At 44.2% G+C, this 25288-nt stretch overlaps 1 protein-coding gene across 3 annotated transcripts in view; it reads left to right on the top strand.

Moving 5' to 3' along the window:
- Nucleotides 1-10831: 10831 nt before the first annotated feature.
- Pcgf3 (polycomb group ring finger 3) overlaps nt 10832-25288 on the top strand; it is a 47057-nt gene continuing 32600 nt past the window's right edge. Inside the window, exons 1-5 of one of the 3 annotated variants that reach the window (XM_085691504.2) lie at nt 10832-11024; nt 22027-22066; nt 22328-22468; nt 23688-23805; nt 24993-25089. In XM_085691504.2, the coding sequence (XP_085547630.1) occupies nt 23697-23805; nt 24993-25089 (206 nt within the window). In that variant the 5' untranslated portion in view covers nt 10832-11024; nt 22027-22066; nt 22328-22468; nt 23688-23696. Of the gene's footprint in view, nt 11025-21773; nt 21922-22026; nt 22067-22310; nt 22469-23687; nt 23806-24992; nt 25090-25288 lie in introns of those variants that run through there. The other 2 variants (XM_085691507.2, XM_087908752.1) reach the window with 2 other exon arrangements.

The raw sequence follows: 25288 nt of genomic DNA, 5'->3' as shown, positions 1-25288 counted from the left end.
AGAGAAGACACCATGTTGCTGCCAGAAACTTTCCAGTAAGCCACAGTCTCATGGTGATACATAGATTAATAGAAATGGGTTGATTTAAGATGTAAGAGTTAGTTAATAATTAACCTCAGCTAATAGGCCAAACAGTGTTGTAGTTAATATAGTTTCTGTGGGATTATTCGGGTCTGAGTAGTTGGGAAACGAACAAGCATTCTCAGCCTTGTTCTGGGAGGGAAAGGGCAATCTCCCCTTAACTCTGGCTGCTTAATCTCACTGTCCCAAAGTCTACTAAACAAACATTCTTACCCTGGCTAAAACCACACTTCTGTGAGGACAGATATTGTACAGAAGCATGAGGTATTCATGGAGTGACTTCTCAATAGGATCTAATTTGTCCTGCGTATTGAATTCACTGTATGAACATGGTCATGGCTTATACAGTAAACTGTGTGTTTGGTGTGTGTGTGTGTGTGTGTGTATTCTAAGTTGCATATTAATAGCTCATTTATGATTAAAAAAGATACTTTTCTTTTGTACATGGGAGCAGATATCTCGTTTTTCAAATGTGTGCTATTTAAGATGGTGTCTTCTTGGTGTACCTGTGAGAGAGCTACTTAATATTCGTGTGTATGTGTTCAGTTCTTTAATTTTTATTGTTGCTTCCATAGGAAGAGGTAGGCAACACTTCATTTTTAATTAGTCCTAAATATCTTGTAGTATCCTTTGTATATACTTTTAAAGAACATCTTTACTTAGATATAATTCACATGGCACCCATTTAAAGTGTACAAATAGGGCCAGCAAGATAGGTAAAAGCCATGAATACCTCAGTTTGATCCCCAGGTGCCATGTTAAAAAGCCAGATTTGGTGGCATGTGACAGGAGAATTGCTGTTACATGCCAGCTAGCCTGAGGCTACAGCGTAAACAAGAAAGACCCTTCCTCAATCATGTGGAAGCCGAGAACTATCTCTGAAAGAATTTGACCTTTGATCTCCACACATGCCGTGTGTGTGTGTGTGTGTGTGTGTGTGTGTGTGTGTGTCTGTGTGTGTTTTACCACATAAATAAAAAATGATAAAATTAAATAGAACAGGTTGGTTTGAGCATGGTACCAGCACCTAGAATGTGGAGGTGGGAGAATCAGTGGTTCATAAGGTCATCCTCAGTCACATAGAGAGTTGGAGGCCAGCCTGGGCTACATAAAACCCTACCTCAAAAAAGTTAAAAAAATCAAAAAAGAAATACACAAGTTTTAGATTTTAATGCAGTTACTACCTAAATAATTTTATATTGTCACTTCAAAGAATGCTGCTACTCATAGTTACATAGTTACTTTTCCCCCTTTTTTATTACTTAAAAAAATACCAAACCAAATTCCCACTCCCTCCCCTTCTCCCAGTCCCCTCCCTCTCCCCGCCCAGACCCGACTCCCACCCCTCCAAACCTAAGGGAGTGCCATGCACCCTGCACTGTGGAAAGTCCAAGGCCCTCCCTACTATGTCTAGGTTGAGAATAGGATCCCATGAAGCCAGTATAACAAGTAGAGACACGTCCCCGTGTCACTATCAGTGGCCCCTCAGTCTGCCCCAGCTGTCAAACCCCCTTCAGGGGGGCTTGGTTGTTCCCATGCTCTACATAGTTACTCTTGACAATCACTTGTCTGTTTCTGTTTCTATGGACTTACCTGTTCTGAACATTAAATTTTAACAGAATCATGTAATATGTGCCCTTCTGTCACACTCGTGTGACTGGCTTTTTTTCACTCAATGTGGTGCTTAAAACATAGATTTATCCACATTGTGACAGGTACCAGTATTCCCATTTATTGCCAAATAAGATTTTATTATATGGATTTACCACATTGTATTCATTCACTCATTATTCATTCATTAATTTATTTTACTATATGGATTTGCCACATTGTATTCATTCACTCCCTTATTCATTCATTAATTGGTTGACACATGGGTTGTTACCACTTTAGGATCATTGGAAATGTTGCTACTCTGAGTACTTATGAGTACTTATGTATAGGTTTTGTGTACATTTTGTCTTCATTTCCCCTAGATCTGTCTCTAAGAGAGGGATTGTCGAGTCCTATGTTTATCTTATCTCACATTTGAGAAGCTCCAGATGGTCTTTCAAAGCAACTAGGTCATTTTTGCATTCCCACTATGTATGAAGACTCTAATTTCTCTATATCCTCACCAAAAACTTGCCTCTGCCTGTGTTTTTAGTTATAACCATGCTAGAGGGTATTGTGTGGTATCTTGTAGCTGAGATTTATATTTCCTAGTGACTAAACATGCTGAGTTTATTTGTCTTTGTGTATTTACTTTAAGAAATCATCTCACTTGGGGCTGTGGTGGTGCACATCTTTAATCCCAGTGCACAGAAGGCAGAGGCAAGTGGATCTCTAAGATTGGGGCCAGCCTGGTCTACAAAGCAGGTTCCAGGATAGCCTCTTGGTGGCTTTTCTTTTCTATTTATTTCATTTGGTATTGTGATGGCTATTGCCTGTAGTGATATTTCATTTCTATTTTAATAAATAAAGTTTACCTGATGTTAGAGACTAAAACATCTACCCTGGTCAGCCTTACAGGCCAGGCAGTGGTAACACACACCTTTAATCCCAGTAGCCACACTAGTTTGCCATAGAAACCGGGTGGTAGTGGTGCATGTCTTTAATCCCAGCCTAGAAAAGAATATAATATGGGAGGAGACAGCTCTCACACACAGTCTCATCTGAGATTCCTGGAGGAAGGATCGTCATTTCATACTGAGGTAGAGGTAAGAGCCAGTGGCTGACTGTTTTTGCTTTTCTGACCTTCAGGTTGAACCCCAATTTCTGTCTCTGGGTTTTTATTAATCGTGATGCAATTGTCTTTTTCTTCTCCACATGTCTTTTAGAACAAGCATCTTCAGAAGTTTTGGTTGGGATTCCATTGAAGCTATAGATAGGTTGAGAAGACCTGATGTCCTGACAATATTGAATCTATCTATCTATAATTTACCTATCTTATCTGCCTATCTATCATCTATCTATGTATCTGTATATATCATCTATCTGTCTATCTATCTATCTATCTATCTATCTATCTATCTATCTATCTATCTATCATTTATCTATCTACTTACCTACCTACCTATATCTATGAACATGAATTATCTACATTAAAATTATTTTATGTGTATAGGTGTTTTGCCTGCATGTGTGTCTATGTATCATTTGTGTGTCTAGTGGCTGAGGAATCCAAAATAGAGTATAGAATCCCCATGAACTATAGTTATAGGTAATTGTGAATAGTCATGTAGGTGCTGGGATCAAACATTCTGGAAGAGCAACCAGTGCTCTTAATAACTAGGCCATCTCTCCAGCCCATCTCTATTTATTTTTACATCATCAGAGTTTTGTCAATCCCATATACCGATTCTATACACATTATCCTAAAGATGTCTCAGAGGTCATATTATTTTCCTCCATGGGATTTTAGTATTTATCTATAAAAGATGAGGTCACCTAAGAACAACCACAACATCACTATTATATCTTAAGATGGACCTTAAATCTCTGACATCACCAGATGCTAAAACAGGGTTTACTCACCTGACTGTTTCAACATGTGCTTCATCTGGCTTGGTTTCCTTGATTCAGCAGTAGGTACTAGAGCTGCTCCCATAGGGAGGGACCTTAGCTGCTTTTCCTATCTCCATAATGACCCAGATATGGCCATGTCTCCATTCCTACTTCCCAGGTCCAGAACAAAGTTTCAGTGGAAAATCTGGGAAAACTTTTTAAGATGGGTAGGTGGACTTTTCTGTCCTGCCAGCTGCTCCCCAAATAACCATACAGAGATGTAATATTAATTATAAATGCTCAGATAATATCTTAAGCTTGTTTGTAGCTACCTCTAATTTGTATTAACCCATTTCTTTTTCCTCTCTCTCTCTCTCTCTCTCTCTCTCTCTCTCTCTCTCTCTCTCCCTTGGTTTTTCGAGACAGGGTTTCGCTGTAGTTTTAGAGCCTGTCCTGGAACTACGTCTTGTAGACCAGGCTGACCTCAAACTCACAGAAATCCTCCTGTCTCTGCCTCCATGTATGCTGGGATTAAAGGTGTGCGCCACCACTGCCTGGGTATTTCTATTAATCTGCGTGCTGCCCTGGGGCTCATTTACTTCCCATACTGCTCACTCTGCATATCATGGCATCTCCACAAGACTCTTCAGACTCCAGCCTTCTTCTTCCCAGCATCCTCCTAGTCTGGCTCTCCCATCCAATCTCTTCCTGGCCAGCTATAAACTAGTCAGATCTTTATTAACCAATGAGAATAATACATATTTATAGTTATAATGGTATATTATTTGTGTTTTAATAAATAAAGTTTGCCTGAAGATCAGAGGGCAAAGCAGTAACACTAGTCAGCCATACAGGCCAGGCAGTGGTAGCACACACCTTTAATCCCAGGACTTGGGAGACAGAGGCAGACACATCTCTGTGAGTTCAGGCTACCCTGGGCTACACAAAATCAATCCAGAAACAGATCCAGAGGTAGTGGTTCATACCCATTCTAGTGTTTGGGAATCACACACCTTTAATTCCAGCACTAGGGAGGTAGAGATAGGAGTGATGTGGCTGAGTGGAGAGAAATATACAGGGGAGGAGACAGGAACTCGCTGGAGTGTGAAGTCTGGGGATTTGTGGAGACAGGATCTTGCCCTTTCGGTCTGAAGATTTGGTCGAGGTAAAAGATCTCTCTAGTGGTTGCTGTTTTGCTTTTCTGATCTTCAGCTTGAACCCCAGTTTCTGTCTCTGAATTTTTATTATTCATGCAACAACAGTGTACCAAGATTGTTCAACAACAGATGGGATCTGTTCTGGCTAGGTTTATGTCAGATTGACACAGCTAAGGTTATCTGGGGAGAAGAAGAAAATGAGAAATTGAGAAAATGCCCCCACCAGAATGGTATTTTCTTAATTAGCAATTGACGTGGGAAGGTCCAGTCTATTGTGGGAGATACCAATCCAGGACAGGTAGTCCTGGGGTATATAAGAAAGCAGGATGAGCAAGTCGGTAAGTAGTACTCCTCTATAGCCTCTGCCTTTAGTTCTTGGCTCCAGGTTTCTGCATTGAGTCCCTATCTTGACTTCCCTAGATGGTGAACTGCAAGCTGCAAGATGGAATAAACCTTCTCCTTGCCAACTTGCTTTGGTCATGGTGTGTAGACAGAATTTTGTCCAGCCTGGTCCTGCAGCTGTTCAGCCCCAAAGAAACACACAGAGGCTTACATTAATTATAAACTCTTTGGCTTATTATAAACTAACTCTTACAACTTAAATTAACCCAGTCTTTTTATTGTTTTTATTGAGCTATATGTTTTTTTTCTCTGCTCTCCTCTCTCCCTCCCTCCTCCCTTTCTGCCCTCTCCCACAATCTCCATGCTCCCAATTTACTTGTCTTTTTCTACTTCCCATGTAGACTAGATTCATGTATGTCTCTCTTAGGGTAATTTTGTTGTCTAGATTCTCTGGGATTGTGAACTGTAGGCTGGTTTTTCTTTGCTCTATGTCTAAAAGCCACTTATGAGTGAATACATAATATATTTGTCTTTCTGGGTCTGGGTTACCTCATACAATATGATGTTTTCTAGATCCATCCATTTGCTTGCAAATTTCAAGATGTCATTATTTTTCTCTGCTGTGTAGCACTCCCTTGTGTAAATGTACCACATGTTCCTTATCCATTCTTTGGTCAAGGGGCATTTAGGTTGTTTTCAGGTTCTGGCTATGACAAACAATGCTGCTATAAACATAGTTGAGCACATTTCCTTGTGGTATGACTGAGCATTCTTTGGGCATATACCCCAAAGTGGTATTGCTGAGTCTTGAGGAAGGTTGTTTCCTAATTTTCTGAGAAATTGCCATATTGATTTCCAAAGTGGCTAACCAGTTTGCACTCCCACCAGCAATGCAGGAATGTTCCCTTTACCCTATATCCTCTCCAGCATAAGTTGTTATCAGTGTTTTTGATCTTGGCCATTCTTACAGGTGTAAGATGGAATCTCAGAGTTGTTTTGATTTGCATTTCTCTGATGACTAAGGATGTTGAACATTTCCTTAGGTGTCTTTCAGCCATTTTAGATTCCTCTGTTGAGAGTTCTCTGTTTAGGTCTGTACTCCATATTTTAAATTGGATTATTTGCTCTTTTGATGTCCAATTTCTTGAGTTCTTTGTGTATTTTGGAGATCAGACCTCTGTCTGATGTGGGGTTAGTGAAGATTTTTTCCCATTCTGTAGGCTGCCGTTTTGTCTTGTTGACGGTGTTCTTTGCTTTACATAAGCTTCTCAATTTCAGGAGGTTCCATTTATGAATTGTTTCTATCAATGTTTATGCTGCTGGGGTTATATTTAGGAAGTGGTTTCCTGTGCCAATTCATTCAAGTATAATTCCAACTTTCTCTTCTATGAGGAAATTAATCCAAAATTCTTATCTATGTTTAGCCACGTGTCTTGGTACCATTTCTCAACAAGGCATTCTCATCTTGTTTCCTCTGTCTCTGGCTGGTCACTGCATCTCTGCCTTTCCTCATCCCAAAAATCTCCTAGTCTAGTTTCCCTGCCTATACTTCCTGCCTGGGTACTGGCCAATCAGTGTTTTATTACACTAACAGGAGTGACAAACCTTTACAGTGTACAAGAGCATTATCCCACAGCAATGGTGTTTTAGCATAGCAATAGAAACCTAACTAAGAAAAATTCAGACTGTGTTCTAGATTCAAGTGGCATTTCTGGCAAGTCTTTACCTGGTGGTGTCCTCTGTCCATCAGAGGCACAAAATACCTATCTTTTGGTAATGCTACTGTCAATAATAGATGTTATATAACACAGCTGTTTTAATTGCATAATTTCCCCTAAAGTGCTAAGGATCAAACCCAGGGCTTTACACACAACAAATAGTGTTCAGTAACTGAAGAGCAACTTAGCTATTTCCATAATTTTTTGATTGATGTGGGATTTTCCTCTGTATGCTGTGATTACCATTAATGAATAAAGAAACTGCTTTGGACCTATAGCAGAGCAGAACTTAGGTAGGCAAGGAAAACTAAACTGAATGCTGGGAGAAAGAAGGGTGGAGTCAGAGAGAAGTCATGTAGCTCTGCTGGAGACAGACACCGGAACTTTAGCCGGTAAGCCACAGCCACATAGCTATACACAGATTACTAGAAATGGGTTAAATTAATATGTAAGAGATAGCCAATAAGAAGCTTGAGCTAATGGGCCAAGCAGTGATTTAATAGTTTCTGTGGATTATTTTGGGGCTAAGTGGCTAGGAACCAACAAACGGCCTTCTTCCAACATTTGATTATTTACTGGATTATTATAAGGAGGAGGCATGACCTTCTAGTCTGTGGTTATCTTTAGGTATAGTCCATGTCAAAGGGAAGACAAATATCCAGTTGCCACCCATTATTTTAAAAATTCTTCAAGAATCCTGTGATATTGTATTATTGGGTTTTATGCATCCAATTTTTGAATATGCCAGATCTGCTTTGATTTACTGCTTCTGCTCTTCCTGATGATAGTCTGTGGCTCTTCTTTTGGCAATAGATGTTGTTATATGGCCTCACAGTATCTGTTTCCCTGCCCATCTTCTTCTTTTCCTCCCACCTGGGCATCAGGAACATAGGTCAGAAACTGCTTATGAGTAAACTACTCAGCCCTCCAATGCTGTTTCTAGGTGTCCATTGAGAGACTGATTTCTTCCCTAGGGTCAAACTCTCCTTTGTGTCTCTGGCCACCGGTGCTAACTAGATGTCACACCCTTTCCCTGTGAGTTTTCACCATGTGCAACACTGTAGTAAATACTTCTGTGCCATTACGTCATGGTGTTTTATCATAGCAATATCACAAACATGGCCAAGTTACCAAGCCCTTCAGTCCCCTCCAGGCCTCTTGCCTTTGTCAGGCTGGACAGAGCAGTCTTTTTAGATTATCCCACTGCTGGAAGCCGTCTGGATGCCCCTAGACCACCAGTACTTCCTGACTAGTGGGAACACAGTGATGCCTGCTTGGTGGACACCAGATCCCTGCTCTCTCCGTCCCCCACCTCTTTCTAGCTCTAGCAGTTCTGTGAAAATGCTCAGCTTTGAGGGCTTTGAAGCACTGTGCAGATCCACAGCTCTTATCTGAACTGACTTCCCCAAGGCTCACCCAACTATTCCTTCTTTCTCTGGGCTTAAGATATGATTATCTGACATATCTGTAAATTGATGTTTGACTTATTTTGTCAAGTGTCTTAGTTGCTTTGGTGGAAGGGTCACACAACCCTTTGCATACTCATGTCTATTTTGCAGACAGGGTTAGAGCTGTGCCTACATTTCACATGTTTTCAGTCACTGTAGGTGAAACAGCTCCACTGGAGCTTGAGGTGCATGTGCCTAGTGACATCAAGGAGAGCCACAGAATTTGTGAGTGACAAGGACAATGTCCCAGGGGAGTAGGAACTAACCACAAGACAGGATCCAGGATCCAGGAGGAGTTTTACTTTTCCTCTGTGCAATTTTGCTGCCTAGCATACTCTACTCAGGTGCTATGACATCCTCTCAGGATAGCTAGGGGCAAGAGATCGCTCTTGAAGGAGAATATAGCAACGTCGAATACTGCTGGGGTCACAGAGATGTTAACAGACCTTGGATTTAGTCTCAAAATGTTCTGGAGCCCTGAGTCAAGCATTTGTCGGAAAGCAAGGCAAAGCCTTACAGGGTTAAGAAAGAACTTGCATAGATGTATGGAGTCTTGGGTTGAAGAGATGGCTCAGCAGTTAAAAGCACTAGCTGTTCTTTCAGAGGATCTGGATTCGATTTCCACATGGGAGCTAACAACTGTCTATAACTCCAGTTTTAGGGGATCCAATACTCTATTTTGGTCTTCAGGAGAACTGCACACATGTGGTACACAGACACACATGCAGGAAAAATACACACACACACACACACACATATAAAAAAAATCTTTCAGAACATTAAAAAAAATAAGTATGGGCTCAGTTCGTTCTGTTCTCCTAGCAGCCTTACTGGGAGTTTGAAGGTGATGAGAAGACTATCAAAGAGGTAACTCATTGCAGAGGATGGACCGAATACTCCAGAGAGGCTGGCGAAGACAAAAGTAAGGAAGGAAGTATTCCCTCCTCTTACCATCAAACTGAGTGCCATAATTTCATGTTTCATCATTTGCTTGGCTGAACCAGAACACATACAAGTACCTGTGAACATAGTATATTACTAAATAAGACATGATTTCAGATCTCTTCAAGCCTCCAGGATACCCTAGTCCACTGGTTTATGCTCTGGGTAAAGCCTCTGGAATGTTTTGAGCAGGGAACATGTCTCAACTGATGCTTTATAAAAGCCACTATTTTGTGCTGAAAATGGACCAGGGAGTAAGGACAGACACAAGGAGACTAGTTGGGAGCTATTCACTAACTTAGAGATACAGGGTGAGGATGGGGGCAGGACATTTGCCTGGATTCTGATGGGTCAGCTGATGGCCAAAGGAAGACTTCAGGGCTGGAAGGTGGAGACCTAAAGTGAGCAACAACCTTCATGAAAGACCAGAGGTTATGTAAAGCTAGAGTTTCCTGAGACAACCCTGATGGCTAGACACAGAAACAAGGTCTGGACCTTGGACTAGAATAACATCTGGATATAGTCTTACTTAAGGCATGAAAAGTCCACTTGCAGACAGGCAGTTTTGTGGTCTGTCAAATTAGATGGATTCCTGGGACCTGTGCTCTAATCCCAGGGCTGTTTATAGGCTGCTCAATAGTACCTTGTTGCTATTTCTAATACCAAGACCATATCCTCCTTATTCTAGGACTGTCTCTCAACTCTCTCCCTCATCAATAACCTCTCTGTGATTGCAAAGGGCAGTCAAGTTTCTGTAGAGTATAGCTGTCTTGTTCCCAGGGAGCCTTCCCCTCCGAGGGACCAGCTACACGGACCCCAGTAGGGCTCTTATGTAGACCCTTTCGTCCTCACTGCACACATGCCCTTACTGAATCCTTTCAAGGCACAACCACCTCTCCCATACCGGCAGGTCCTCCCTCTAACTCCTTCCTTGTCCCACTGCCTGTTTAGCATACCGCTGCTACAATTGCTTTGTTCCCCAAGAACAACCTTCCAGTGGAGACACGTAGCCTTTAATCCCAGCACGCAGGAGGCAGAGGCAGGTGAATCTCTGAGTTCGAGGCCAGCCTGGTCTACAAAGTGAGTTCCTGGACAGTCAAGGCTACAAAGATAAACCTTGACTTGAAAGAAACAAAAACAAAACAAAAAACTTTCTATTCTGTTCTCTCCCAGTTACAGTGACCACTGATCACTACGCACAGTGTACAAACGAATGAGTTGTAGGTTTCCACAGTCCGAAAGTCGAGCAGAAGGGTCTCTCTCTCTCTCTCTCTCTCTCTCTCTGTGTCCACGGTGTTCGGCGCACCTGGCTGATTCCTAGACAGGACAGGAATGTAAGAAGGCTTACACGGGAGAAAACATGTTGTCCGGGTGCTCTGGTTTAGTTTCCAACCCAGATAGTAGGCAGTCAGAAGTGTCTTGAAGTCCTCCAGATGAAGTTTCTCCAGGCGGTCGACTCTGACCACGCCTTCTGACCCACCCCTTCCCCTGCGACCACGCCCCTGAGCTCCACCCCGCCTGACTTGTCGCACCAGCTTCCTGAGTCTAGCGCTGCCAGCACGCGCCTGCGCCCTCTGGCCCCGCCTGGACCCCACCCCTATAGGCCCCGCCTTCCGCAGGCCCCGCCCCCTCCGGTTCGCGAGGTGGGAGCTGAGCCGCAGACTGCGCATGCTCCAAGCGCGGCGCCCCCGACTCCTCACTCGGCTGGGTTCGGGCATTTCCGCCTCTTTGTTTTAAACTCCGCACGGCTTTTTTCTCCTCCTCTTGGGGGGGACCCAGAGGGAGCGGCGCCCCCTCCCCCTCCCGGCGAGCCCCCGCGTGCGCCCGCTCGCCCGCCGCCCGAGACGCAGGTCAGTGAGCCCGCCCCGCCCGGCCTGGCCCGCGCGCCCGCTCCTCAGGCCGCGGCCTCGGCCCATGGTCCGCAGAAGGCTGCGAGCCCAGCGCCCTCGGCAAACCCGGGAGGCGGGACCCTAAAAGCCTGCCAGAAGGCCAGGACTTGGGAGGTCTGGATCCTGGGAGGGCAGTACCCTGGGCCATTCTGGATCTCTGAACAACCTGGACCCTGGGAGGACAGGAACCGGGACCAGGCAGAACCCTGGGAAAACAAGAGCCTGTACCAGGCTGGACCCTTGATCAGGCTGGACCAGGGGTGGGCAGAATCGTAGATCGGGCAGAACACCGAGCCAGACTGTATTCTGAGCAGACTGGACCCCAGAGAACAGGACCTAGGGAAGACAAGGATCCCAGACGGGCTGGAGCAGGCACCAGGCAGGGTTCCAGAGAACAGGACCCCGGAAGAACATGAGTCTGGACCAGGCTGGATCCAGGGAGACCAGAACCTCAGACTAGACAGGACCTGGACCAGGCCAGAAATACTGGGACTGGGCAGATCCCTCATAGTGCTGGGACTTCTGGAGAGGTGGAGACCCGATCTTGGATTGGCCGTTGGGTGGGTGGGGAGAAGAGGGTCAGTACTAGAGACCTGACAAGATTTTAGGAAAGGTCATTGAAGAAGACTGGATCTCAGGACCCGACAGGACCTAGAAAATGCCAGAATCACTGAGATGGTCCAACTCAAGATAGATTAGAGAGGAGGGTTAAGACCCTGAGACCACCCTGCGGAGGGCCAGTACTCTGGGGCAAGGCTATAGGAAGGTCAGGACCCAGGGACAAATCAGCTGTAAAGAGCTAGGAAACCAAGGCTGGCCCAGAAGAATCTGGACCACTGTGGCGGTCCTTAGAGTAGTTTGGGGCCTCAGGGTAAACTGTGAGGAGGGTTCAGAACATAGACAGGTTTCAGAACAATTGTAACCAAAGGTAGGTCGCTTTAGGGCAAAAGCCTTGGGGCTGAACCACGAGGAAGGTCATCAGGAAGTACATGGATAATAGATGGAACTTCAAGACAGGGAGGCCTGGGCCTCCTGACATACAGACCCCAAAATCTCCTATAAAGATCATTAGGCATTGGGGATCCAGAAGTTGCCCAGATCTACCCAGCCCACACTGGACCCTTTCTGTGAAGGGCTTAAGTGTGGGATCCTGATTATTTGAGCCCAAGGATTCAAACCTTGCACTTCCCACAAGTCCCTGAGCACCCTCAGGGGTGAGGGTCCTAGGATAGTTACAAGGCAAAGTTGGAGTTCTTCCTAGCTCCAAGGACTCAGGATTATCATGACCTGTACTTGCTGCTCCATGTCCCAGCCTCCAAGCTGCCTCCCCTGCTCTTCTCAGCTACTACAGGATTGTGCCTTTCCTTAGTCTTGGCTCACTCCCCCTTCTCTTTCCCCAGAAGGTCATGAGGGTGTGTACAGAGGCAGGAGGTGTATCCCGTGAGTAGATAGGAAGGTGAGGTTAATGAGCAGAGAATTGGGGGGGGGGGAGGCTCTTGCATGGATGAGCACCTAGCATCCACACTCTCTGTTTCACCCCCCCAAAAGGAAAGCATTAAGAGGGCCTTGGGAAGAGGTTTTGTTTCTCTGAAATCTTCCCAGTCTGCTATGGAGAACACAATGTTTGTGGACAAGTAAAATGTGTTTTTACTGCTGTGAGAGACATTACGAGGTCATAGTGTGCTGCTCTTGACTAGGGCAAGTACCGAGATGTGCACTGGGAACCTGATATGTCTGGGGATGAAATGGCTAGCGGATTCTGGAGTGGCCAAGCTCCCACACAGACCGGGGGTGGTCAACAACGGGTGTGTCCCCGTGGAAGCTGTTTGGTCAGGCTGCACTTGGTTATAGGGTGTCTAAACTCTGGGCTATTTAGATTTCTAAGAGATGTTTGAACTGGTTGATTCCATCTTTCATTTTGAGCCACTTTACTTCTTGGTTCATCAGGGAAAAAAAAAACAAGTTTAGGTACCTTAGTACTAGGTGCCAACTGAGTTATGCTCCTGAATGGTCCAGAGTGGAAAGATGTGTTTGCCAAGCGTCCCTGCAGTTCGGACCCTTGGACTCAAGAGCTTGCTTCTGGTTTGTTCTTTGGTTGTGCCCTTTACAGCAATTGGCTGTATGAACTTTTAGAATGATAATTTGTTTAGGTTCAATGATGCTCTTTATCTTGCCATGTTTGGACTTTTAAACATATGTTGCTGTACAATGTATCACCCCAGAATGTAGTGTCCTGAGCCAGAAATTGGTTCCAGTGGAAGGTCGAGAGCCCAGGCTTAACCATGCTTCTGGTCAAGTTTCATAAGTCTGTAGTCAGGATACTAGGCCTCCTGAGGATTCCACAGGGAGTATCCCAATCCAGGCTCCCTCCTACACTGCCACCTGGAGATCCAGTTCTTTTCCTGGGGCATCTCAAAGGACAATAGAGAAGAGGCCAATGACAGAGCAAGGCAGCCTCTGGAAACTCCAGACATGTTGACTCACACCTATAATCCCATCACTTGGGAGCTAAAACAGAAGGATTGCAGTGAGTTTGAGTTTAAGGCAAACCTGAGTTACAGTAGTTAATTCCAGGCCAGTTCAGGCTTATAGTAAGATGCTGTCTCTGAAACAAAAATAGTTGTGTGTAGAGTTGGTGTGTTAGAATGAGGCCTCTAAGTAATGTATGTCTGATAACATTGTAAAAGTTCACATGATTTTGATACATATATGTATCCTATTTAAGAGGCATCTGTTACAAACAGAAAATATTCCCGGTAGTTGACTTACCATTTGGAATGTTCTGGCAAACGGACCCCTGCGAACAAAGTTGGGTGTAGGGAAATAGTGTCTAACTTGGGTGCGTGATTTCCACTATTCTGAGAATCTTGCCATACTGTTCTGAAATAAATTATAAGACAACCTTCTAGTTTTTCTTAACCATCTTAAATACAAGTGTCCTTCCTGGTACATTGGACCTCATGCACTTTGTTATAAGTGTTTTTTTTTTTCTCAAAATAGTGTGGAAGATATGATATTCTGAAAAGGTTGGGATATTTGTCCCTTTTGGGAATATTATGCTCAGAGATGTCCTGTAGCCCGGAGCCCCCTCTCCCCAGCCCAGGTCTTGTGAGTAGGCCTGGAAGGTGGCTCAGAGTACTTACCTGAAGTCACTCTAGATGCTCTTGCCCCTAATGGTCACCTCCCTGTCATTTCTGGATTTTGGGAGGTTCCAACTCTAGTTCACAAGGTCATTAACTAGAATTATTGGGGGTTTATTTGTGCTTTAAAACAAGGTTTGTTTGGGTCTGTGTTGTTATTCTTTAATGGCCAAATTTATTATTCACTGCCTTGTTTGTTTGATATTCTGAATTGGATTTAAAGTTAAAGATGTAATTTTTCTTTATTTAGAAATACATTGAGGTTGAAGGTCAGCTTCCTGTTGTCTCTTGTTACCCTCACAATCCTACCGTTCATATTGCAAGAATGCTGCACGTCATGCTTTAAAAACTGGAACTGGTGCTTAGTTCTGTGAGTTGGTTATCATTAAATGTAGCTGGATATAGTAATATGTGTCTATAATCCTTGCTGCTCCTCATGAGACAGAAACAAGAGGATCATTTGAGCTCAGAAGTTGGAGACAGGTCTGGGCAACATAGTGTAACCCTGTTTCAAAAATAATCAGTCAATCACAAAGATAGATGAAGCCTTTAAAACTAAGAAAACACGCTTCTCTGCCACATACCTTCTTACAGAATTAAATGTACAAAAGCCAAAAGGATAGGGGTGGTCATAAGCTTAAACCACTGTTGTTGTAGGTGACCCGCTGATTGAGCAGACTCCCCAACAGGAACAGCATTTGCTGGAGATGCTGTCTCCCTCGGCCTGTTGTTGCTGTGTGTTGTATTGAACAGAGTCTGCAGTGTTTGTTGGACCTGAAGAATGGAGGTTAACTGGATCCCATTGGTCCTCACGGGGTCCTATGCCTACAGAAGCTTCATGGGTCCTGTGTGGGTTTCCTGACGTTTGTGGTACAGTGGGTCTTAGTAGGACCTGTAAGGTCTAATGGAGGCCTCTGGGTCACATGAGGAGTAGTGACTTTCTCCGTCTCCTGGCTCCACAAACTGTATTAGGTGTTCAACAAACTCTAGCCTAAAGCACATCATAGCCAGTGGCTTTTTGTGGCTTTGTGCTGAGGGTATGTGTCAGCTTGGTTGCTAAAGTCCTCAGGATATACTCTACAAACTAGCACACCACAACTGCCCTTACTTCAAGGACTTTTACGTTTTTTAAAAATTTTATAATTATCGTGTGAGTTTATGTTTCTGAGTGAAAAAACCCTGAGCATGTATGTGTGTCAGAAGATAGCTTATGGATTCTGTTGTCTCCTGTCATTTTTATGTGAGTTCCAGGAATTGAACTTAGGTCCTCAGACTTGGTGGCAAGTGCCTTTAACCCCTTGAGCCATCTCACCAGCCACCACTCGGGTTTTTTTTTTGTTTGTTTGTTTGTTTGCTTGTTTGTTTGTTTTTTAAATTTAAGTTCTTGCCAGAGCAAACAATAGCAAAACTCAAACAAACAAACTCATGGAACAAAAATGCAAGAACTGTGATCAGTGGCCTTCTGCTATGGCCCCGATGTTGTTTTCATTCCTCCCATTTTTTTAGGTTGACGTTGTAACTCAAAGGTGACTGCAGGAGAAATGAACTTTGTGGGAAATTCTATCCTCGAAGACAGAATGAATGCCTTATCAAAAACCCTGAGAGCTCTTCCATCCTTTCTGCGTCAAAGGACTTGGCATGGTGATTGGGTCTGAATAAGCCACAGAGTCTACTGTGACCCAGCTGCAAGTGCTGAGAAGTAAACTTAGGTTACTCATAAGCTTTCCATTGTAGGGTATACAGTATTCTGCCTGAATGTATGCCTGCAGGCCAGAAAAGGGCACCAGATCTCATTACAGGTGGTTGTGAACCACCATGTGGTTGCTGGGAATTGAACTCAGGACCTTTGGAAGAGCAGCCAGTGCTCTTAACCTCTGAGTCATTTCTCCAACCCCCATTGTAGGGTGTCTAAGGATGGGACCCTAATGCCCACCTGCAGGACACAGTTTTCTGTTTGATAATATCTTTATCTTTCATTAAACACCACTCTCCTGTCATTGAAGTATTAAAGAGCAACTTCAGATGGTAGGGCCACCTCTTGCAGGAAATGTGGAGGAGGTCTGCTTAAACCTGGCTCACATCCCACAACCCCCTGCAGAGTAGGAAACTTAGCACGTCCCACAAATAGTTACTGCCAGAATTTTACAGTTGGCCTTGTTGTCAGAGGAAGGTCCTTCTAGTCTTTCCTGAACAGTTCCCTGGGTTCTGGTGCGAAGTTGATTCCTATCCCGACAGCTCAGGGAAGTCTGGTGCTATGTTGCTATGCACCATCCTGACACTTCAGAACGTCTAGCTTTAGATTGATGTCTGTTCTCCTAATACACTCATGTATTCTAATGTTGAGTTTTCTGTCCTCCTGACATCCTCAGAATGGTAGACTTTGGAGTAAGACATTCCAGGTTGGAATGTTTCTGCTTTGTGACATTTATTAGCAACCCATGACCACCTGGCTTATTCGGCTGTTAGCTGGTTTTGGAAGGCGAAATGCCTCAACACAGCCAAAGACAAGGCATTTTGGTGAGGTCATCGATCTGGACGGGCTTCTATCCTCAGCATCAGTCTTTGGTGACACATTGGAGATTATGCTTACCCCCAAGGCCACCGGTTGTCCCTGGAGACTGATAGCATCAACACTTTTGGCCAGGTGGAGAACCAGATCTTAGAAAGTCACAATTTCAGCACTAATTGAAGGGCACATAACTATGGGTGCCTGGAAGGGTATGGTGTTCAAGCTCAGCACAGAACTGTTTAATCTGGGAAAGTTCTGTAGGAAACACCCACCTACCAATGGCTGGCAGTATCCTATTGATAATGTTCCATTTCTTAACCATGGGAGGACCGCTGTAAGACTCCCACAGATGTCAGGAAGTGCTGGAAGAAACTGGAGTGGCAAGGGAGGCAGGCAAGAGGGTAGTGGTCTCGGATGTGGGAGCTGTACCAGTGATAACAGCCGACCGCCACCGCAAGGGTTAGCAAAGGAGAGAGATCTGCCAGCGCTGCTGTGGGCAGGGCGTAGAGCAGAAAAGAGATCATCTTTGGAATGAGATCGGGAAGACGCTTGTCAACAGCTGAAGGTTTGTAACTGGCTTATTTGGAAAAGAGCTGTTTTTGTTTTGTTTTTCTAATTGTTAAAAACTATTCTTTTAGTTTTATGTGTTAGACCTAAACTGTTTGGGAATCAACTTGGAATTTGATCAGATCCTTGGTGCCTAAGACATAGGTCTGATGATGTCTCTATCTAGATCTTACCCACAGGAGAGTGGGCTTGTGTTACTGATTTTAATGAGGACAACATCTTTCTTTTCTCTCCTCTCCTTTCCTCTTTTCTTTTTTTTGAGTCAGGGTCTTATGTAACGCAGAGTGGCATCAAACTCATATAGCTACGGATGAGTTTGAGCTTCTGATCTTCCTGCCTACATCTCCCAAGTGCTGGGATTGCAGACATGTATCACCATGCCTGACTCTGTATGGTGCTTGGGATTGAATCCAGGGTTTTGTTCGTGCTAGGCAGGCAATCACCAACTGAACTACATTCCCAGGACAAGGACAACATTTGCCAACCATTTAATGGTGTTCTTTCTTCTAGAGATATGTAAGGAACACCTGCACTGCATGGCCAGTAGTTTCTATTACATTACCTTGAGCCAGGATTAAGAGAAGTTTTATTTTCTAGTTTTAAAAACATTTTAAAGCTATGTTTTTGTTTATTTACTTTGGGTGACCTTTGTGACATTGTGAAGACAACTTGTGGAAGTTGGTTCTTTCTTCCCACCATGTGGGTCCCAGGGATTGAACTCGGGTTGTCAGGCTTGGCAGCAGGCACTTTTATGTGTAGAACATAATATCTTATGGACCATATTTACCGGCTTTAGTTTTCATTCATATTTTTGCATATCACAGAACTGGGATAAATTGAGATTCTGACTAGGTGTTGACTAAAGTTAGGGCATGTGAACTCCCATCTTTAAGAAGGTTGCTAGGTGGTACCCACAAGCTAGGCAGTGTGCAGAAGAGGAAGAAGTGTTCTGGGCCCAGGCCTGCCATAGCGGGGACACTGCTTATAAAAAAGATGAGTCCCTGTATTCCCATTCCCTCATTCATAAATGAGCTCGGGGCATTTTAGTCATTGGGAATACAGCACACAGCACTTATCCTGCAGTAGATGAAGACAAGTAACCGATCTGCCTGCTTGCCTACGTGGTAGTTTCCATCCCACTATTATAGCTTGCTGTATTGACATGCATGTTGTTTTTGTGATCACGCACGTGATGATGTGCAACATAGCAAGAAACCAAAATAGGTGATTCTTAGAAGGCCTGGAGAGGACCCCAGGCTGGCCATATGGCCACATGGTATGGTAGAGAGGTACTGATAAATACTGGTAAAAGTTGGCATTGTGTGTGTTGCTTTTATCACAGAATGCCATCCTTTTTCCTCAACACTGTACACACATGGTACTTAGTACATGGCCTGCTACTCACCAGCACTCATTTTGTGAGTTTCATTGGATTTTTAATTTATACTTCCTAGTTTAGTAATAAAGTTGATCAGCTGAAATACACTTAATTGGAATATTTTGGGTTTTTGGTGAATCTCTTCATCATTTAGAGTAGAAGCGGACAAAGTTTCTCTCTAAACACCAAATAGTACTTTGGCATGGCTGGTCCTTTGACAGTAAGAACAGCAACACCTCTCCATCCTGAGGACCTATTATAATTCTAATATGTTATAGATATGTGTGCCTCAGTTCATAATAGAGCCATATATCGTAATCTTGAACTAGAAAAGGTAACAAATACCCCTGACCTCCTACTCAGCATCTGAACGTGGCACCACATGCCGTGTTGAATGTTAACATTTCTTTGAGGGATCGTGGGTGAGTGTGATCTGTCTGGTGTCACCCCACCACTAGGTATATGTCTGTCATTTGTTTTAAATCGTAAGATACTCTTCATCAGTTTATTGTGTAGAAGGGACTCAAGGCCTCCTGGCCCAGATACGTTCTCTGTGGGCAGCTTCCTTCTACATGAAGCCCTGCATAGCTGGGAGCACCCTTTCCTGACTGCCGAGGAGCGGCTGCTGTGTGGGGCTCTAGCTGGTGGGCTGCCTGCTGGTGGGCATTTTAGTCACCTTCAGCTAGGCTTGTGGAGCTGTAGTTGTTCACATCTGAGTTGTTGAATAATCGTGTTAGTGTCTCCTTCAACGGGGTTAAAAGTATTTCCTTACCATCTTTTAGGATTTCTAAAAATAATGAATAGGTGCTTTATAAAATAATTTTTACGTGTCTGTTGGGAGGATCACGTGTTAGTCTACTGTTACCTTTATTGTAAGTGATGTTTTTCCTTGTATTGTTGCCTACCTCTATTCCTGGGATACATCTAACTTGGTCCTGGACGACTCTACCTTTATATAATGACAGATGGGGGTGGCCAATGCTCTGCTTAGAGTAAGGTAGGTCTGATAGTTCTCTTCCAAATCTCGCCTTACTATAGAGTTTGGTGTATGGCTAGTAGTTTAAGTGAATTAGTGGGGCTGGAGAAATGGCTTAGCAGTTAAGAGCACTGGCTGCTCTCCCAGAGGACCCGGGTTCAGTTTCCAGTACCCACATGGCAGCTCACTACTGTCTGTAACTCCAGTTCTAGGAGGTCTGGCACCCTCACACAGACATGAATGCAAGCAAAACACCAATGCTCATAAAATTGTTTTTAAAAATTAAAGTGAGTTAGCAATCTCTTCTTTAACTGCATGGTACTGGAATCTGAACTCAGAACCTTGTACAAGATAGACAAGTGCATGTTCTGGCCCCAGACACTTTTACACCTGCAGGGTGATTTGCTCTCAGTAGACTCACAGACCCAGAGTTTTATTTTATTTTATCTATTTATTTTTATCTTTTGGGTTTTTGAGACCAGGTTTCTCCGTGTAGCCCTGGTTGCTCTGGAACTCGCTCTATAGACCAGGTTGATCTTGAATTTAGAGATCCACCTGCCTTTGTCTTCCAAATGCTGGGATTAACGGTGTGTTCCACCTCTGCCCAGTGACCCATGAAGAAAATTTTGTGACTACTTATTCAGCTTCTATAATGGAGAATACTTTGAGTTTCCTTTACTACTCTCAATTCAGGTTTTTACTACCACCACCACCTCCTGTTGGGAATTTATCCATTTCATACAAACTTTATTTAAAAAAATTACACATGCTGTACAGTGGTGGTGCCCGCCTTCAATTCCAACACTCTGGAAGCAGAGGCAGGTGGGTCTCTGTGAGTTCAAGGTCAGCCTAGTCAACAAGAGCTAGTTCCAGGACAGGTTCCAAAGCTACAGAGAAACCCTGTCTCAAAACCAAACCAAACAAACAAAAAATATGTAAGCCAGAGGTGGTGGCACACACCTTTAATAATTCCAGCGCTGGAGTTCAATACAATTAGAAAGCTGTGTTTTAGTGGTTTATACTTATAAGGCCAACACTTGAGAGGCTGAAGCAAGAGAATCACTGTAACTTTGAGGTCAGCCTGGGGTCTGTAGGGAATTTTAGGCCAGCCAAGGGTGCATAGTGGAACCCTAATGCCACACTCTGGTTCTTTTGTTACAGGAGCTGCCAAGTTTCAAGGGTCAGCAATTTTATATGGTTGGTGACCTCCATACTAGGCAGGGGCTAGTTTAAGACAGGCCTGGCCTTGAGCCAGCTCCACCTCTTCCTCTCTATGCTTCCTACCTAGGTTTACCTGATAGGACACACTCTTTTCTACCTTTTCAGGTCTCTTCTTCCTTTTGTACAAGCTTCCTGGGTTGATTAGTTAATAAATAAATGTAGTTCTGAGGCTGGAGAGGAGGCCTAGTGGCTAAGAATGCGTACTTGTTCTCCCCGAGGACCCACGCTCCCTTCTTAGTACACATACTAAGCAGTTCATAACAGCCTGTAACTTCAGCTTCAGCCTCTACAAGACACCTGTACACACTTTATATACATTCCTGCAGACAGACAGACAGACAGATACACACAGACGCACGCTTGCATGTACACATGTGCACATAAATAAAAAGCTTTAAAAATGTGAAGTTCTGGAAAATTTTTAAAGGTTGAAATTATCTTAGTTGCATTTAAGAGTAAGTTCATTCCAGGACATGTTAGGGTACACCATCTCCAGGTTCTATGTAATCAGTCCTTAAACTACAAATACCTGGAGCTCTGGGACTGTTCTAGTGAAGATTTCACCAGCAATGCCTGTTCCTACATGGAAAGACACCTGAACCAAGGAATTCACAGCCAGGCTCCCAGTCCAGAAGCAGACTGCCTGCAGCTTCTTGGGAGGCCTCAGACTGCTCTGCCAGGACTTCTCTAGCTGCTGCTCCTCTCCACGTCCTGGTATGAATACCTGGCTCACTGGCCTCAGCCCACTGAACCTAACCATGGCACAGTGCCCACATGGACCCAAGGCACATTCACTCGGAGAGACAATGACTTAGTCTGGGTGTGAGTATGTGAAAATCACGGGCTTCAAGTGAAGTGAACAACAACATGCTGCTCATTGCCTTCCTGCTGTTTCTCAGGTCACCCCTGAAGTCCACTGTCACAAGGAGCTTCCACAGATACCCTGCCTCTTGGGCCCCAAAGCAAGGAGTGTATATTTGCTCTGGATTGGGCATGGCTCAGGAACTCTGGGAGGTGTCTCCTCACAGCAGAGCCACCTTCTTTACCATCATTCTCACTTAAAGCAAGTAAATGAACAGACATGTTTAACAAAATGGTACTTGAGAATTGCTAGAGGGTAGAGGGCGTGACAAGATCCTCTCATGGTGACACCCGTCTCTGCTTCTCCACAGACTTCACGATGTAGCCCCGATTCCAGGCTATCATTCACAGGTAAGCATAGCTGAAGCTGATTTTCCTTTCTGACTGCCTATGGCTCAATATGGTGTCCACCTCATATTTCCTTGAAGTTTGGTCTCTAGCAGTGTCTCTGGAGTTATTTGTGGTTCTTGGTTGTCTCCCAGCATTTCTAGTGTGCCCTGTCCCATGGTTTAATATGTAGGGCATAGCTAAAATGTAGTTGAGTTTAATGTGGGATTGTGTGCAGGACTGACATCAGTGTGCTTTGAATTAACAGTGATATTTTTGTGCTAGAAAATGGAAAAGGAACAAGGGACAGAAGGAAGGTGCAGAAGCCCGCCAGAACTCAGAGTAAGGAGGGATCACCGCATCCACTTGGTGGCCTGAAGCCTCCATGCCACCGGGTGAGGAAGGACTCACAGACATCCAGAGGAGGTAAGGTCTGGGTTCTGTCTGAGGAATGAGGAGTTTGGCTCTTTTTATACTCTGTGCATGCTGGCTCTCTGGAGTACCATTAGTTCAGGCTAGGGTAGGTATGTGTACTGATCAGTCAGTTGCCTAGGAGAGGTGCACAGCTAGAAATGATTCTGATGGACTGGGGCTGTATGGCCATGCTCAGTCCTGAATATCATGTCTAAAAGGCAGTGAGGTGGTTGTACTATGCTCAGGGACAGTTGGTGAGTCTGGAGCTCGGCGGAGTCTAAGTGATGACTTGGTATGGGAGTATTCCCTCTCATAAAAAGTACAAGGGTGAGGATATCTAAATTCCTGAGGTGGGTTTGTACCTAGATACCAGCTGTAATGTTGAAAAGCCATATGACAGATCCAGATCAAAGTGGCTGGTGATTAAGTTGGATCCATAGGACCTAATCTAGCCTTTTTCTGTTTTGTTTTTCAAGCTAGGGTTTCTCTGTAGCTTTGGAGCCTGTCCTGGAATTAGCTTTGTAGACCAGGCTGGCCTTGAACTCACAGAGACCCGCCTGCCTCTGCCTCCCTAGTACTGGGATTAAAGGCATGTACCATCACCGCCTGGTAGACTCTATCTTTCTGCCAGACAGTACTGTGGCTAGTGGCAGTTCTTTGAGTTGAGGTTCAGACTCCACTTACCACTGAGGCCTAAGATGGATCATTATTCAATGAATAAGATGAAAAGAGATGGGCCACATGTCCAAGGAAAAGGATGGGATGGGCGCCTACACTTGCTATGTCTATGAGTAGAGGAAAGGCAAGCTGGAATGGAAGAGATACCTACCTGGTGATATCAGTCAGACAGACTGATGTAGCTACGCTAACATGACTATCTTCCAATAGAGCGCCCAAGAATTCAGTAGTTTTTCAGTCCCTGATGCTGGACATCTTAGCTGGTCTTCAGTATACACTAGAATCCCAGAGAAGTGGGCGCCAGCCCCAGTGCAGGGATGGACTTGCCGACAAGACCAGGCAAACAGGGAGAGCAAACTTCCTTCTTCCATGCCCTTTTTTGGCCTAGATTAAAAGTGGATCTTTCCACCTCGAAAGAAAAATGGGTCTTTCTACCCTGATTAAGAAAAAATTCCTCACAGGGTGTATTCAGCCACTTGAGTTTTCGTTAATTCTGATGTAGTCAAGTTGAAACCTAGATTAGTCATCACACTTCAGTGTCTTTCTCCTGCAGAAGCCAAAGATGTTGACCAGGAAGATTAAACTCTGGGACATAAACGCCCACATCACTTGCCGCCTGTGCAGCGGCTACCTCATTGATGCAACTACAGTGACTGAGTGTTTGCACACATGTGAGTACAGCCAGTTCTTCTCTGATCTGAATGGGGGAGGGGCTACTCCAGCATGTTCCTTATTCCTTTAGCCTGGCCCAGGGCAACAGGGCCAGGAGAAGAACAAAGCTCTCGAGGGGTGGTTGGAAAACTTACCTTGAACTAGGAATGCTGTGGATAACTCCCTGGAGGGAAGCTTCTGTCGGGAAAACTGAACAAAGGAAAGGAAAGCTGCTTTTTTCTTTTGTCTGCCAGGTTGACCACTGGTGTGGTGACACTCTTTTTTTAGCAGGGAGATGTTTGTGTTGTAATAGTCAAGCCCCTGTGGAATTTCAAGGGTTAGCATGGTGCCTATTGCCTGTAACTCATTCTGCTTGTCAGGCCTGGTTGTGTTCAGGATAGGGTTTTTTGTTGTTGTTGTTGTTTTAGTTATTTTTTACTTTTTATATCTATGAGTGTTTAGCCTGTGTGTTTGTATGTGAACTGCATGCTTGCAGTGCCAGCAGAGAGCAGAAGAGCATTGGGTCCTGTGGAGCTAGAGTTGCACACAGCTCACATGTGAGTATTAGAAACTGAACCTCGGTCTTCTGCAAGAGTGCCAAGTGCTCCTAACCACTGAGCCATTTCTCCAGCCTTCTTTCATTTTTTTTTGTTGTTGTTTTTTAATTTTTTTGTCTCTCTGGAAGATGAATATCCTATGTGGATATCCTAGAGACATGACCACTTCATGAAAGTGCATTTAGTGACCAACACATATGACCTCTGTCCTGTACATTTTGTGTTTTGAAAATGTTTTCTACTTTTAAAGAATTTTTAGGCCAAGATTAATTGTATTGTTAGAAATTGGTGGTACAATTTTGTATTAGGCAGTTTCACTGAATTTTACGTAGTTTTGCTATAAAAGACAGTTTTGTCATCTTTTGGGCCAAACTTCAGATTTTTAAATATTAGTTATATTCTCATGATCTTGCCACATAGTGGCTTGGGCAACCATTCCTTGGCGTTTCTAGTTAGTTCCTAGACCAGAAGTATATAACAGGTGGTACCCGCGCAGTGCAACCCAAAGGCACATTTTTTTTTCAGAAATCAGGAGCTATGTAGAGGAGGTTACTTATGCAAGTACCTTCTTAGCCCTCTTGGAGTTGGCTGGGCATGGCACCAGCTAGCAGCTCTCTTCTGGGTTGCTGTCATCCTCTCCCTTTGGATAGTTTGCAGGAGCTGCCTGGTGAAATATCTGGAGGAGAATAATACCTGCCCCACTTGCAGGATCGTGATCCATCAGAGCCACCCACTACAGTATATCGGGTGAGTAACAGCGTGGGCTAGTGCTCCCTGGCCATATGTCCATACATCTGTATGTAGTGGCCATCTTCTTCTTGGCCCCCAGATACTACATTGCAGGTGACCAGAGCCGTACCAATGATATCTAGTAGCACTTGTCCTGGAGGGACCATGAGAACAACTGGAATCTTAAAAGTTTTCTTACACTAACAGTTTGAAGTAG

This window comes from Myodes glareolus, chromosome 8 (genome assembly GCF_982192425.1).
Source record: "Myodes glareolus chromosome 8, mMyoGla1.1, whole genome shotgun sequence".
NCBI lineage: Eukaryota > Metazoa > Chordata > Mammalia > Rodentia > Cricetidae > Myodes > Myodes glareolus.
This window is presented reverse-complemented; position numbering and strand designations above follow the sequence as displayed.